The sequence below is a fragment of the Myotis davidii genome, unplaced genomic scaffold (assembly GCF_000327345.1).
Source record: "Myotis davidii unplaced genomic scaffold, ASM32734v1 scaffold902, whole genome shotgun sequence".
In the NCBI taxonomy this organism is placed as follows: Eukaryota; Metazoa; Chordata; class Mammalia; order Chiroptera; family Vespertilionidae; genus Myotis; species Myotis davidii.
Genome location: NW_006293951.1, coordinates 2,421,463 through 2,434,817, shown reverse-complemented (window position 1 = coordinate 2,434,817; position 13,355 = coordinate 2,421,463). Strand labels below are relative to the sequence as shown.

General features: G+C 40.0%; 1 protein-coding gene across 1 annotated transcript in view; it reads right to left on the bottom strand.

Annotated features, from left to right (window-relative positions):
* Positions 1-766: 766 nt before the first annotated feature.
* PKP2 (plakophilin 2) overlaps positions 767-13,355 on the bottom strand; it is an 85,928-nt gene continuing 73,339 nt past the window's right edge. Inside the window, exons 12-15 of the mRNA XM_015566629.1 lie at positions 12,975-13,128; positions 8,533-8,722; positions 2,375-2,462; positions 767-2,224 (exon numbers count right to left, since the gene is read on the bottom strand). Of these exons, the coding sequence (XP_015422115.1) occupies positions 2,156-2,224; positions 2,375-2,462; positions 8,533-8,722; positions 12,975-13,128 (501 nt within the window). The 3' untranslated portion in view covers positions 767-2,155. The remainder of the gene's footprint in view (positions 2,225-2,374; positions 2,463-8,532; positions 8,723-12,974; positions 13,129-13,355) is intronic.

Sequence of the window (13,355 nt, the reverse complement as noted above, 5' to 3'; positions counted from 1 at the left end):
AGCTTTGTGTGTGGACCAGTGATCAAAACTGATAATCAATCAAATAATGACTTCCCTCAGAAATGTTCACAGATACAAAGCATGAAGTTTTTGCAAGCAGAGTGACAAAGCAAAACACAGGGATCAAACATAGTCTATCTTTCGTGGTCACAGACTCACTCCATTTACTAAAATTAACAGTAGCTAACGCACTTGTATGTCTCTCCGTTTTAACATGTTTTAGTCACTAGCTAGTCTTATCTTTCTTATAGGAAGAGTTACTTGTTAAAGGATTAAGGACTTTAGTTAGGGAAGAATTACAAAGCAATTACAAGGTATTAAACTCTTAGTTATACTTTAAGCAATAAAAAAAAACACAAAAAAAACCCCTCTTAGTCATTAGATTAAAGTTTATCAGGTCAAATCCTCAAATGTCACATCAATCATATCACATATACTAAGATACATAAGTTAGATGCCCAGATTCCAGAGCAGGCAACGTTATTTTTGCCTAACTTTGTGGTGAACTTTACTAAAGGCTCCACTAGTGCCTTAAAAAATACAGAAACTTCTTGAACAGAAATCAGTTACCTGGAGAAATAAAGATACTCCAAATGCCTATTGTCAAAACTCTGGAAAAAGAGAATTTCTATCTTCAGTATTTTAAAAATGGGTATCTAAATAATTTCAGCTTAAACTAGGTTAGTAACTTCAATCTTCTCCATTGAGCTGTTAAAATGGAAAAAATTTCAAGTTCTAAATATAATAAAGACTTACGTACACATTCAAATAGAAAATGGAGATTTATTTTCTATTATGCTTTTCTGGACAAAAGGAGATGAATTTTTTACTTCTTATTTCTTATAACAAACATTATCAGATTTCTTTTAAAAAACATAACAAAACAGAATTGTAGTTGAGAAGATTACTTCTTTATGAGTGGCATAAACCAGAGTCCAGTTAAAATAACACTTAATACAGGTTCGCCCTAATAGACGATGTTGTCAACTTTTACATATGAGTACTTCTCATATCACTTCTGGGTGGCCTAGACCCCTTCATCCTCAATATAACGTCTTTATTTTTCTTCTCTAGAGTTTCCTTTACTTAAAATAATGGCTTGAGGAAGATTATGAGACTTAGTGGCTCTGTGCTCTTTTTTAAATGTTGGGCAAACTTGGGCTGGTTGGTAACAACTAACTCATTTAAATGAACTGTGTTTTCAGAGCCCAGGGCTGGCCTTGCAGTTTGAGAGACCTTGGTTCCTTTTGTAGCTAAATATAGAGTCCGTTCTTCCACCAGCCCACTGCAGAGGCTGAGAAAGTCCAGGAAATAGATTACATTGAGTGCTACTGTTCAGAAGAGATTTGCATTTAATGCTGTTGTTTTAGGTAAAGTATTTCCTTAAGCAAAAATCTCATTTACTCAGTGGTTAGAGGAAACACTGAATTTCATAGCCAAAGTTCCTTTTTCTGTAGAAAAGATTTTAAATCTGCTTGATCACTACCTTTCAATTCTCTTTCTCATAGACATGCATGCTCCATGATTTAAACTTCTTAAGTTCATTTAAAGTCAGAGAAAAAATTCAAGAGGATAAGAACAAGCACAAAGTCATAAAAAAACAAACAAACAAACAAAAGTTTTGCCATTAAATTTTCTCCTGGATAACTTAGCAAATATTTGTCCTTTCCATTCTGTTTCAACACTGCAGATAATATACTCATGGCTCTCTGGTGAAGCAATGTGCATAAAAGTGGCAAAACATGAAAATGTAGATAAAACTTTTAAAATCCTAGTAATACTACAACAGCTTCTTTCCTTATTTATTCTGTCAACGTCCATTCCACATGAATTCACATTTCGGTTCCAGGAGGGCATGAGCCATAAGCCCTAATCCCAAAGACCACTATCTGTGGAGGGTAAATAGAGCCTGCTGCCAGTATCTTCTGGTGGCAAACTTGTGAAAATCTTCTGGAAGACTAATAAAATCATATTCTGATTATTTGTCTTCTGGATTCGGGGGATCATGGAAATAGAAAAGGATAAAAACAAGGCATGCATTATTTCTGAGGTTTCTTGGACTGGGAAGTAGAAAAATAGGTGTTTTCCTTTGGGGTTTTTTTGTGTGGCCGAAAATGGTGAGGTTGGTATTTCGGAGAGCACTTTTTCACTTTCCTCAGTCTTTAAGGGAGTGGTAGGCTTTGGTAGTCCGGCTGTTGACAAAATCTGTCTTCTTAAACTGAGCCTTTGGAATAAGCAAACAAAAAATATGATCATTAACAACATTTGCACACACAAAACTGCAGTTCTTAGTGATTTCCCACCAGGGTCAGGCAAGTGGGCCATTAGGATCTGGCTCTGGTAACTAGGACACATGCCTTTTGAGCGCTCTTACCTTCTTGTAGGCATTGTGGAGCTCCGTGTGTGTCCACAGGGAATATAAGAGAACCGAAGCTGCTTTGCTCGCCTTGTTGGAGGCACAGCTGAAAGAAGAAAAGGACATTCCGAGATCAGTGAGAATGTGTCTGGGCTCCTGGAGGTGGCCGTTGGACGGTCTGTAAATCTTCTTTAACTGCTGTTGCTCAGTAGCCACCCATTAAGTCAGGTTACTCACAATGACAAGAGAATCAATCATGGTAAGCTTCAGGCCAGGGACCACTTTTTAGAAAGTCTCATTATTTTTTAAATATATTTTTATTGATTTCAGAGAGGAAGGAAGAGGGAGAAAGAGATAGAAACATCAATGATGAGAGAGAATCATTGATCGCCTGCATCCTGCACATCCCCCACTGAGGATCTTGCCCACAACCCGGGCATGTACCCTAACCAGGAATCAAACCGTGATCTCCTGGTTCAAAGGTCGATGCTTAACCACTGAGTCACGCTGGCCAGGCTATAAATTATTTTGAAAAAATCTTTTAAATATGTTTTTATTGATTTTTCAGGGAGAGGAAGAAAGAGAGGTAGAGATAGAAACATTGATGAGAGAGAGCAACATCATTGATTGGCTGCCTCCTGCATGTCCCCTACTGGGGATCGAGCCCACAACCTGGGCTTGTGCCCAAACTGGGAATCGAACTGTGACCTCCTGGTTCATAGATCAACACTCAACCACTGTGCCACTCCAGCCAGGCGAAAAAATCTTATAAAACCACTAGCAGTGCTAACAAATAAACAGTTTATAGAGCAAATTTTTGATATTTATAAGGACTATGTTACAAATCCTTTAATTTATTTATAGAATACAATTTATATTTATATATTTATACTACCATAGTATAAATAGAACAAATATATATGTTTGCTTATAATGTGTGTGCATGTATTTTTACCAGGAAAGTGTGACTGAAAAATATATATCCTTCTCTTAGACTGAGTGACTCTATAGGTAGGAATAATTTTTTCAAGTTAATAAAATAAATTCTTGTTGGAACATTTGTTAAAATAGGTTCAAAATGTCTTTGTTCTTGTGCAGAGCAAATGTCAAATGTGTTCCTGTTTTAAATCCAAGTTACCACTGAATTTGACATTGTATTTAGTTTTTGATGTTCTGCTTTTAAATTTGTCCTAAATTTCCTGTTTCTGGCTGAGGAGGAAATGCTTTCTTTGATCTTTTTCTCTTCTAGCACCTGAACTTTCTTTTAACAAAGATACATATCTTTTATCTTTCCTATCATAGGAGTTTGTAAACATGTAACCGAGAATGGAGAATGCAAAGCTGTAAGCATGCTGGGCTCATTCTTCAGCTAAAAGCCTTTCTCTTCCACACCAACCGGGCAGAGAGGGTAAGGCAGATCGGCACCCTACAGAATTTTTAGTTACCTCATGGATTTCTCAGACTAGCTTGTTTATAACCGAGATACTAATTAATCCATGAAAGCTATGGGTCCCTAATATTTAAAATTGGAAAGAGTTCAACAGCAAGTGAAGGGGAACAGAATACACCACCCCAAAATATGCCTCTCTGGCACGAGATTATTTTAGTTGATTATTTTTAAGAAACAGCAGACATAGGGAAAGCTCTGAAAACTGAGTGGAAGTTACCCTTGAAAGAGACATTTATAAGGAAACTCCATTTGTAAGGAGTTTCTGTAACAGAAAGCGAGGGATGACTAAATCTTTAGAAAGTTTGATCAACGGAGAAGGCAAGGAGTTAAATCTGCCTAACAACCCTTGTTTACTGTGCTTTTCCTGGGAATCCCCCTAAACTGGCCTCCCCTCTTCCCCAGCATCTTTTGTTAGAGGCTTGGGCCATTTCTAGGAGTTACTCAGTTTTCCTGGGTCTCTCCCAAGGATACAGACGGTCTATATGTTATCAAACTTCCTTTGTTAATCTGTCTTTTTTATTGCAGGGGTGTCTCAGCCAAGAACCCAGTGATACTGTTGTAATTAACCTAGTTATTAGTAACAGGAAAGGAGCAAAGGGAAGGCCAAATATTATACACATGTCATTTAGGCAGTTTCACCAGGAAGTTAAAGCTTTACACTCCCCAGGGAGCCGCCAGTCTATTCCCTACAGATTGCTGGAGGAAGGAACTGAACAGGGAGCGAGAGAGACATGACCAGTAAAGTTTGGGTGACATTAGAAAGGTACTTGTTTGTCAGTCACACCTGGGAAAAGATCACTGGCCAGAATGGGCGTGGCCACTGCTAGCACAGGAACATTTAATCCCCTAAACAAAAGGGTTAGCTCTCTTGTTTTTTCTTGGTTCCTCTTATGCTCTTAGCGTGCTGTGCTCTTGATTGGCTCCCAGTTTGGGGGCTCTCACACTCCTGCTTCCTGCATTCACCCACATGACCACCCCTACACAATGGACTAATGGACTCTATAACTAGCCTGCTGCTGAACTGGACCCGGCTGCAATGTGGAATGGAAACTGTGGACACTGACTTTGCTTTTAGCTCTACTGAAGCTCCAGCTGCACTCCTTCAAGAACTGGATTAAGGGAAATGGGACTTTGGAAACCAAGGGATGTAATTCAACGCAAATAAAAATCACTCATCCTCCCATATGAGTCTCAAAAAATTCTTTTTCTTGAGATATCATAAGGACTCCATCCCCAATACCTCAATTCCCCCAATAACACTAGAAGGGTAGAGAAAAAAGTATTTTTCCTCCCCTTCACAAGGGTGTTATATTTATAAAATTTGTTTATAAGTTGGCTGTTGACACTTGGGAACTCATTTATTCAAAGATAAAATGATATAAATGATAATTGGTCTCCAGACTAGCCCGTGTGAAAGGATTTCAACCTAGAATGAAACCAGAGGATATGAAATAGAGAATGTCATGCATGCCCCCTCAGAAGAAGAGAACTTATGAACTGAGAGACTGACTCCCTGTAAATGTCTGATTAAAGAAGACTGAGACTCCCCAGAAGCTTGCTGCAGCATGGGTTACCAGCACTGTCATTTCTCTGCTATTCCTGAATGAGCTCAAATTCTGGGAATCTGAGCTTGCCTCAGTTAATGACTTCATTTAAATTGATGCCATAAATTACAGGTCAGCTGTACAACACTTTAGCAAGCAAGGAGCATCAGGCACAGACAGTAGAAATTCCTTGTTGACTTTTTCTCTTTTCTTTTTTTAGACAGGGCATGTGAGGACTGGCTCACAAATGGACACTTGGGGCAACAAAGAAATAACAGATTAGCTCCTCCATATGTTGCTAAGCTACAAGAAGTTCCCAAAAGTGATGGTGGTAAGCAGAGGTAGTTAGCTAGTTATTAATAAAGAGAGGGACCAAAGGGAATTCAGACATTGAGCTTAATAAACTAGGGAGCTGAATCAAATATTAAGCTTAATAAACTGGGAAGCGAATCACACATTGGGCCTGCTTCACTAGGAAGTTACAGCATCCCATTAAGCTGGATTTACTAGGAGGCTATAGCATTAAATTCATGTACACACTCCAGGGGACTGTGGAGGAGACTTAACCCTCCAAGCAGCCAGGAAAATCTTGATACCAGATTATGGGACGGAGGAGGAGAGAAAACTCCTCTGCTCAGCACATGCACAGTAGAAACCAGATGACACAACAGAATTCTTAGAAGTCAACATGGCACAGGGGAGGAGCTTCTACTTGAAGCATGTGAACTAAAAGCCAAAAGGTGATATAAAGAGGCAGAGCCTAGCCTGGAAAAATCTGGGAAAAGAATCAGGTTGGATAGGGGGCATGAAACCCTGGTAGGTCCAGGAAAGGGATTGGTTAAGGGCAGGGCCCAATGAGAGCCCAGGAGAAATCGGGAAGTGGGTTGGATGGTTTGAGGGACACCTTGCTCGTTATGGAGAACCAAGAAAAAACATGGAGGATTATCAGAAGTTTCAAGGAAGCTGCTGTTAGAGCTGCCCACCCTCTACATCCCCGAGGGTGTATTATTTCTCTTCACCCCAATAAAAACCTTACCACTGCATTTAAACTTCTCCATGCATGAGCCCTTCCTTTGAAATTTCTTTCTTGAGACACTACAAAAGAGCCCACTTTCACCAGCAACAATAGTGTGTACTCCAATGTGCCTGTTATGTCTGAGTACTCAAATAAGTAAAATCATGCAGTCTTTTGGAAATTTGCTTAGAAGTTCGGAGGACTACTGCAAATAGTCATTTCTGTTTTGCAGCAATAATTCGCTTTTTCCCCACAAAGACAGACCAACTGCTATTTGCCAGGCCCTCGGAACAGGTGAATATTCCCTGCTCTTAGGAACTGACCTTCTAACCAGGCTCCTTTTCATCGTGTGACCCTGACTCTGAATGGGGTCTTCCCTCCCATGAACTTTGCCAGAGGGGGGCTCAAAGCACAAGGGGTTTATACTGGGAGGGGCTGTGGTAGAGGACACAGGTGATCACCCAGGATGCCACAGACCCCTCTGCTCACCCTTGTGTGGCCAAGCACATGCTTGTCCATTACAGAGGAAGTCCATTTGCTTTGCAACTCATTAGAACTGGGCTATAACATTTCTCTCTTTTTTAGTTATTTACAAAAGTAAGTTGTCTTTAAGAAGTCAAACAATTCAGAATTGTATAAAGAGAAAAAGATAGTAATCATTCCCCCTTTAGATCCTATGACTCTAAATTAAGTAATAGTAATAATTTGATTATACAAGGTTTTTCATTCTCTTCCTTTCTTTTTATTTTATTACTAGAGGCCTGATCCACGAGATTCATGGCAGGGGCGGTTATGTAGTAACTAGAGGCCCGGTGCACAAAATTCATGCAAGGGCAGGGAGTCCCTCAGCCCAGCCTGTGCCCTCTCACATTCCAGGAGTCCTTGGGGGATGTCTGACTGTAGGCCCATGGGGAGCGGGCCTAAGCCATCAGTCAGACATCCTTAGCGCTGCCACAGAGGCGGGAGAGGCTCCTGCCACCACTGCTGCGCTCACCAGCGTGAGCCCTGTGGGAGTGCACTGACTACCAGAGGGCAGCTCCTGCTTTGAGCGTCTGCCCCTTGGTGGTCAGTGCAGATCACAGTGACCGGCTTTCCACTCTTTGGTCAATTTGCATATTAGCCTTTTATTATATAGGACTAGAGGCCCAGTGTATGAATTTGTGCATAGGTGAGGTCCCTTGGCCTGGCTGGCAATTGAGGCCGATTGGGGCTGTCTTGCCCAGTCTTGATCGGGCTGATCGGGGCCAGCCAGCTAGGGGGAGGGACTGTGGGAGGTTGGCCAGTGGCAGGAAGTTTGCTGTGGGATTGCACTGACCACCAGGGGCAGCTCCTGCACTGATCATCTGCCCCCTGGTGGTCATTGCATCATCATAGTGACCAGCAGGTTGACCAGTGGTCCGGTTGTAACGGTCACTTAGGCTTTTCTAGGCGTGTGTATCACTGGAACTCCCCACCCCACTGCTCAGGCATATGTTGGGCCAGAATTTGTTTGTGAAAATAATATTTTCGGATTCCTCCCACTCCTATCATCTGCTTATTTTGCTTCTTCTTTTTTCTCATAATGTAGGTAGAGTTGATGTGAGAGAGAAACATCAACTGGCTGCCTCGCATACTCGCCCCAACAGCGGACTGAATCCACAATCCAGGTATGAGAATCGAACTCGCAACCTTTTGGTGTATGTTCCAACCAAGCCACCTGGCCAGGGCTCTTCCTCCATTTTTAAATGGGGAAAATTCAAAGATAGAAAAGGGGATGTGGGATGACGTATATGCATTAGACTTCTCTTCGCAAAAGGGAACAAGAAATGGAAAGCGAAGTAACAGAGAAAACTGGGAGAGGAAGAACTTATTATGCTGGCCTCCCACTTGTGTTATCACTACTTCTGCTTAGCCACCTGGGCCAACATGGGCTCCACAGATTTCAGTGAAAGGTATTCCCTGTCCATAGTCCTCCCACTCTGCCTACATTCTGCTGTTCTGAAATCACAGCTGTAGTTCTGGGAAACAAATTAATTCATCAGGTTAATAAAATGCTGGAAGCTCTGGAGTTTGGCCAACCCTGAATGTTGCCCATGGTCCACAGTGACAATGTTTACAACTAGATTCACACACGGGGGTGGTGGCGGGAAAGGGGAGACAGCTGATGGGCAGGTGCTAAAGGACTTACGTATCGCCTGCGCTGATAGCCATAATTTTCTGCAGGCCCCCAGTGTTTAGAAGGTCCCGGGCATTCTGGTAACTGTTCTGGATTAAGTTGTTCAATGTGTAACAGGCAGAGGCTGTAGTTTCAATGAGAAGCTCAGTACTTGGAACTGTGTCAGGAATTATGGAAACCAAATCAGGCAGAGTTTCTTTGGCTACAAAATGAGAGAAAAAGAACACTTGATTAAAAACACTGTTTTTTAACCTCAAGATCCCAGTAAGTTTTGGGTAAAGAACATTTTAAAGAGGAAATACAGCATATGGAAAGATGTTACCTCTCTAATACTGGAGTTTTGAAAGGATTTTTAAAAAGATTATGCTGTTTGCTCAATACACTGGAAATCTTTTCAGAAAGGAATTTGATAGAGCAAAAAATTTTAAAATTTTCACATTCTTTGTTTGACTCAGTAATTCCACTTCTAGGAATTCAAACTAAAGATATCACTTTAAAAATAGAAAAAGCTTTATGTAGAAATCTTTATTATAGCATTATGTATAAATGAAAAATTATAATAAGCCTAATAGAATATAATACATCTGCAAAGAATTTTATGTAAAATATATCTATGAAGCACACAAATAATAAGAAAATACTTATATTACTATTCTATATAAAAATCTATACTTATTTATATAAAGAATACATAATATTATAACATTAGGAAACAAAATACACATAAGAAACCTTAGAAGCAATACATTAAAATATTAATAGCTGTTTTTCTATAACAATATTAATGGTGGCCTAAATATATTAAAAAAAATTATCTGCCCAAAGTTTCTTTAATACGCAAATAATAGTATCATTTTAAAAAGACAGATTATTTTAAATTTATTTTTCACTAACTATGCAAGTTCTTAGTAGCAGGGTTTTAGTTTGGCTTCTTTTGTAGAAACAAGAGCGGTAGTAATGGTTGATGATTTCATTATAACTTGCCCTATGGTATATATTTTGGACAGTATGAATTTGTACTTGATTTTTTGCAATAATTATTTTCACATATGCTTTCTCTTTTTCTCTAACTAGATTGGACTCTCCTTAAAAGATATGGAAGGGGAGGGTAGGAAGAGATCAACCAGTAAACGCATATGCATATATGTATAACCCATAGTCATAGACAATACGGTGGTGAAGGCTTTTGAGGGGGGACAAAAGGGGAGAAGGCAATGGGGGGAAAAAGGTCATATGTAATACTTTCAACAATAAAGATTTATTTTAAAAAAAAGATATGGAACATATTTCTCTTGCTTTTGTAGCTCCTCAGAGCTCTTTAATACAGTGTTGTGTTTACTGTAGTTTAAAACAAATACTTCTGCTTAATTTTATTATTTTTCATCTGAGTTTATGTGGCACCTTGAACTATACTTCTCTCTCTATGAGTCTACATTGTGATCAGTTACATGAATTCTAGATGTGGCTACGGGTCCCTTGACGACAGTCATAGTATTCGTTTGCAGATGTCTATCTTCAACTGCCATGCCTATAACAGAGACCTTCGATAAAAGGAACTGAACAATGTCATCCTTTGATGACAACTGGGCCCCACTGATAGGGAAGGCATACCTCCTACTCAAAGGCTGGAACACTTCCTTTTTGACTGTGTTTCAGCATCGCAGCAGAGTGTGAAGGGCTTAGATCTCATCCTCCGAGGCCACACCTCTTTAGTTTCAGTCCTGTCTCTGCCACTTAATGGCTGTGTGGTCTGGGTAAGCTACTTAACCTCTCTATGCTTGGTATTCCCTAATTTGTAAAGTGGGTGTGTAATAATAGTATTTACTTCACAGGGTTGTTTTGAGGGATTAAATACGTTAACGTGTGTTACTGCATCATCATACCCTGTGCTAGTAAGCTCTCAACACAGATACATTACTATGAGAAGGTTTCCTCTTTCTAATAAGTTAAATCACAGAACTAAAGGCCTTGAGAACATGAAATTTCCTTCCACTGAATTTAGGTGGAAAACATAAAAGTACGTCTGTGACAATCACAACAGAAAATGCTCAGTCTCTCTGCAAGGTGCGGTGGTGGCTGCTGAGACCGGGGCTGCCCACCGTGAGAACAATCACTGCTGAGTGAGCCCCACCTTCCCCTTCACCACCACCAGCAGGTCCACTTCTGTAGATCAATTTTAAGGTGGAAAGGTAGGGTCATGTCTAAGGAGTGAAAATTAGAGAAGATAGAGTCTTTAACACTTTGTATCATGTTTGTTTTTCTTAGAAAATATAACTGTTTACATGACAAAGCATAACACTACAATATAGAAAGGGTGCCTCTGTCTTTCTCTTCCTCTCTTATTATAATACAAAATAAATTCTTCTGTGTACGCACAACTGTAAGCCTATTTTGCCCCACCCTGTGTTCTCTCTCTCTCTCTCTCTCACACACACACACACACACACACACACACACACACACACACACAGTGGGCCTCCATAAATACATTCACTCACTCACTTTGGGACAATTAAAATTGGATCTTTAATAGTGAAATCTGAAATTAAAGGCCTTATCACAATATAGGAAGGTTATAGCTTAATGTCATATAGTTGAGGGAGATTTTATGTACAGACTGTCCTTGGGTTACGTCGGACTTGAGGTTACATCGCCATCTCCCATTTATTTATGAAAAAAAAAGTTCCGTCATTTCAGCATATGTACATATATGCTTTATGTTTTTTATTATTTATTTGTCACAAGTAAAGGTCAGGAGTTGTTATCTTTCTTTTAAATGTTTTTTACTGTTTCACTTCATTACTGCTGTGTGTGTGCTCCATGGGAGTGACGTAGGTGCTTATGTAGGTGGGTTTCGACTTACGGTGAAAATCGCCTTATGTCGCACTGTAGGAACGGATCTCCGACGTAACCCAGGACCCACTGTAATGGCTAAAAACCCAAGCCAAGGCATGGATGTTTGAAAATTCTGCAACAATGAATGAATGTGAATTGAGATCCCAGAGAAGTATCCAAATACTTCCTGTTGCTTGCACATACTGTACACTGTTACCTGATCCTGGGAAAACACTGTTAGGTAGCGATTACTAATCTCTCCCTGTTTGGAGCAGTTAAATGACCGGTCACGGTGACCTTGGTGGCACTGCAGGATGCAGGTCCATGTCCTCTCAGGAGGCCTATTACTCCGTCACCGCACTAAGTTGTCTATTACATTTATTTCTTTAAATCTAAGTGACATGTGATGACTGCATTCCAGGCCAGCACATGGAAAGTTTTAGCTGGCCTTGAAGTCTCTCACGAGAAACATAAAACATACATTTCAAAGTGATTTCATTTATTCCTGGCTATTAACACTCTGAACCAAGACAGGTCCTGTTACTCAAATTATATATTTGACATAAAGCCAATTTAAAATTTAAAAACTGTATTTATCTTGCTGAAGCCTCATCTCACTATTGCCCTTAACATGCGGGGAGGTTTATTAGTGAAATCATCTTCCATAAACTGTGGAGCTACCGCTTCATCTGCCCACAGTTAGAGGACCTGCGCTGAGACCTGCGGCACTTCTGCCTGGAAGGCACATGCATAATGTGTAGAGTGCAGTTATTTCATCAGCAAACTTTTAAAGATGGAGTCAACGTTTTATTTGGGAAAAGAAAAAAAGTCAAAGGATTATACACCCAATTGAAGCGGAGCACAAAAGCCCACAGGAGACAATGGGAACACTCCCATAATGTTGAAAGTGCCGATGGCAAAGTTTCTTTTAGATCCACCGAAAAATTTCCAGGCTCGTTATATTCATAATGGGCATGAAACCACCTGTCCAGTTTTGGGCTGCCTCCTGCCTTTGGGAATGACATTATTAAAACATAACCACAGACTTCAGCATCTCTCATGCTGTGTGTGTGTAATTTTAGAATAATCCACTCCATTAAATAAACCCACAAAAATTTGTTTATAATTTTAGTGAAATGACTACTTTATAGAGCATTAGGAAGCATACTTAATTTTGACATTATCTTCCCATTATGTCATTTTATAGTTTTTTTTACTTGATTCACAGTTATCAGATTTTTCTAAGTATTAAGCAAGTAAAGAAAACATTGTTGTGTGATAGCGTAACGTAGTTATCATCCTTGTCAATGCAGACTTTCATAAAAAGGAGCAGATATGTTTCATTGTGTTTATTCTAAAACCACCCAGGCTGAATCTTCTGCAGTAATTAAAATGAACAAAGGGAGATGCCGGATATGAAGAGAAATCCTTGTGGAGACCCAGTTAGAAAGCCTACCCTTGATGCCGTGGTGCACAAAAGTCCGGCCTAGTTATCACCTTTTGCTCTTTATTCACATTTTCAGCCCATCATTGTAAAAAGACTGCGATAAGGACAAGGTTTTATTGCATTTGTGTTTCCAACACGGTCACACTACACGCGGCCATTCTTTCTTACTCACCAATTTCATTGCACAGGGAAAGGTTCCGAGACAGGTTCCTCAGCAGGGAGACTGCGGTCTTCTTCACACTGGGGTCACCAATGTGCAGCATCTTCCGGGTGTGCTGCAGGCCGTTTTCCTTCTGGACCACGGTCTGCGCTACTGACATCGGCATCTGTGTCGTGGGACACAGCCTATAAATACTATTGCAACAGACTTCACAATAATGCTGTTTCTGTCGATGGCTAGAGATTGAGCAAGACATTTTCAAAACTAGAACTGGGACTAAATCAGCCTAAAGATACTGTCTTTAAATCTTTATTACGGCTTCAATTGAATTACTGGGTAAAAACAGTTTATGCAGTGTTTTTTAATACAGCATTGGGTTTGGTTAGCTACTAC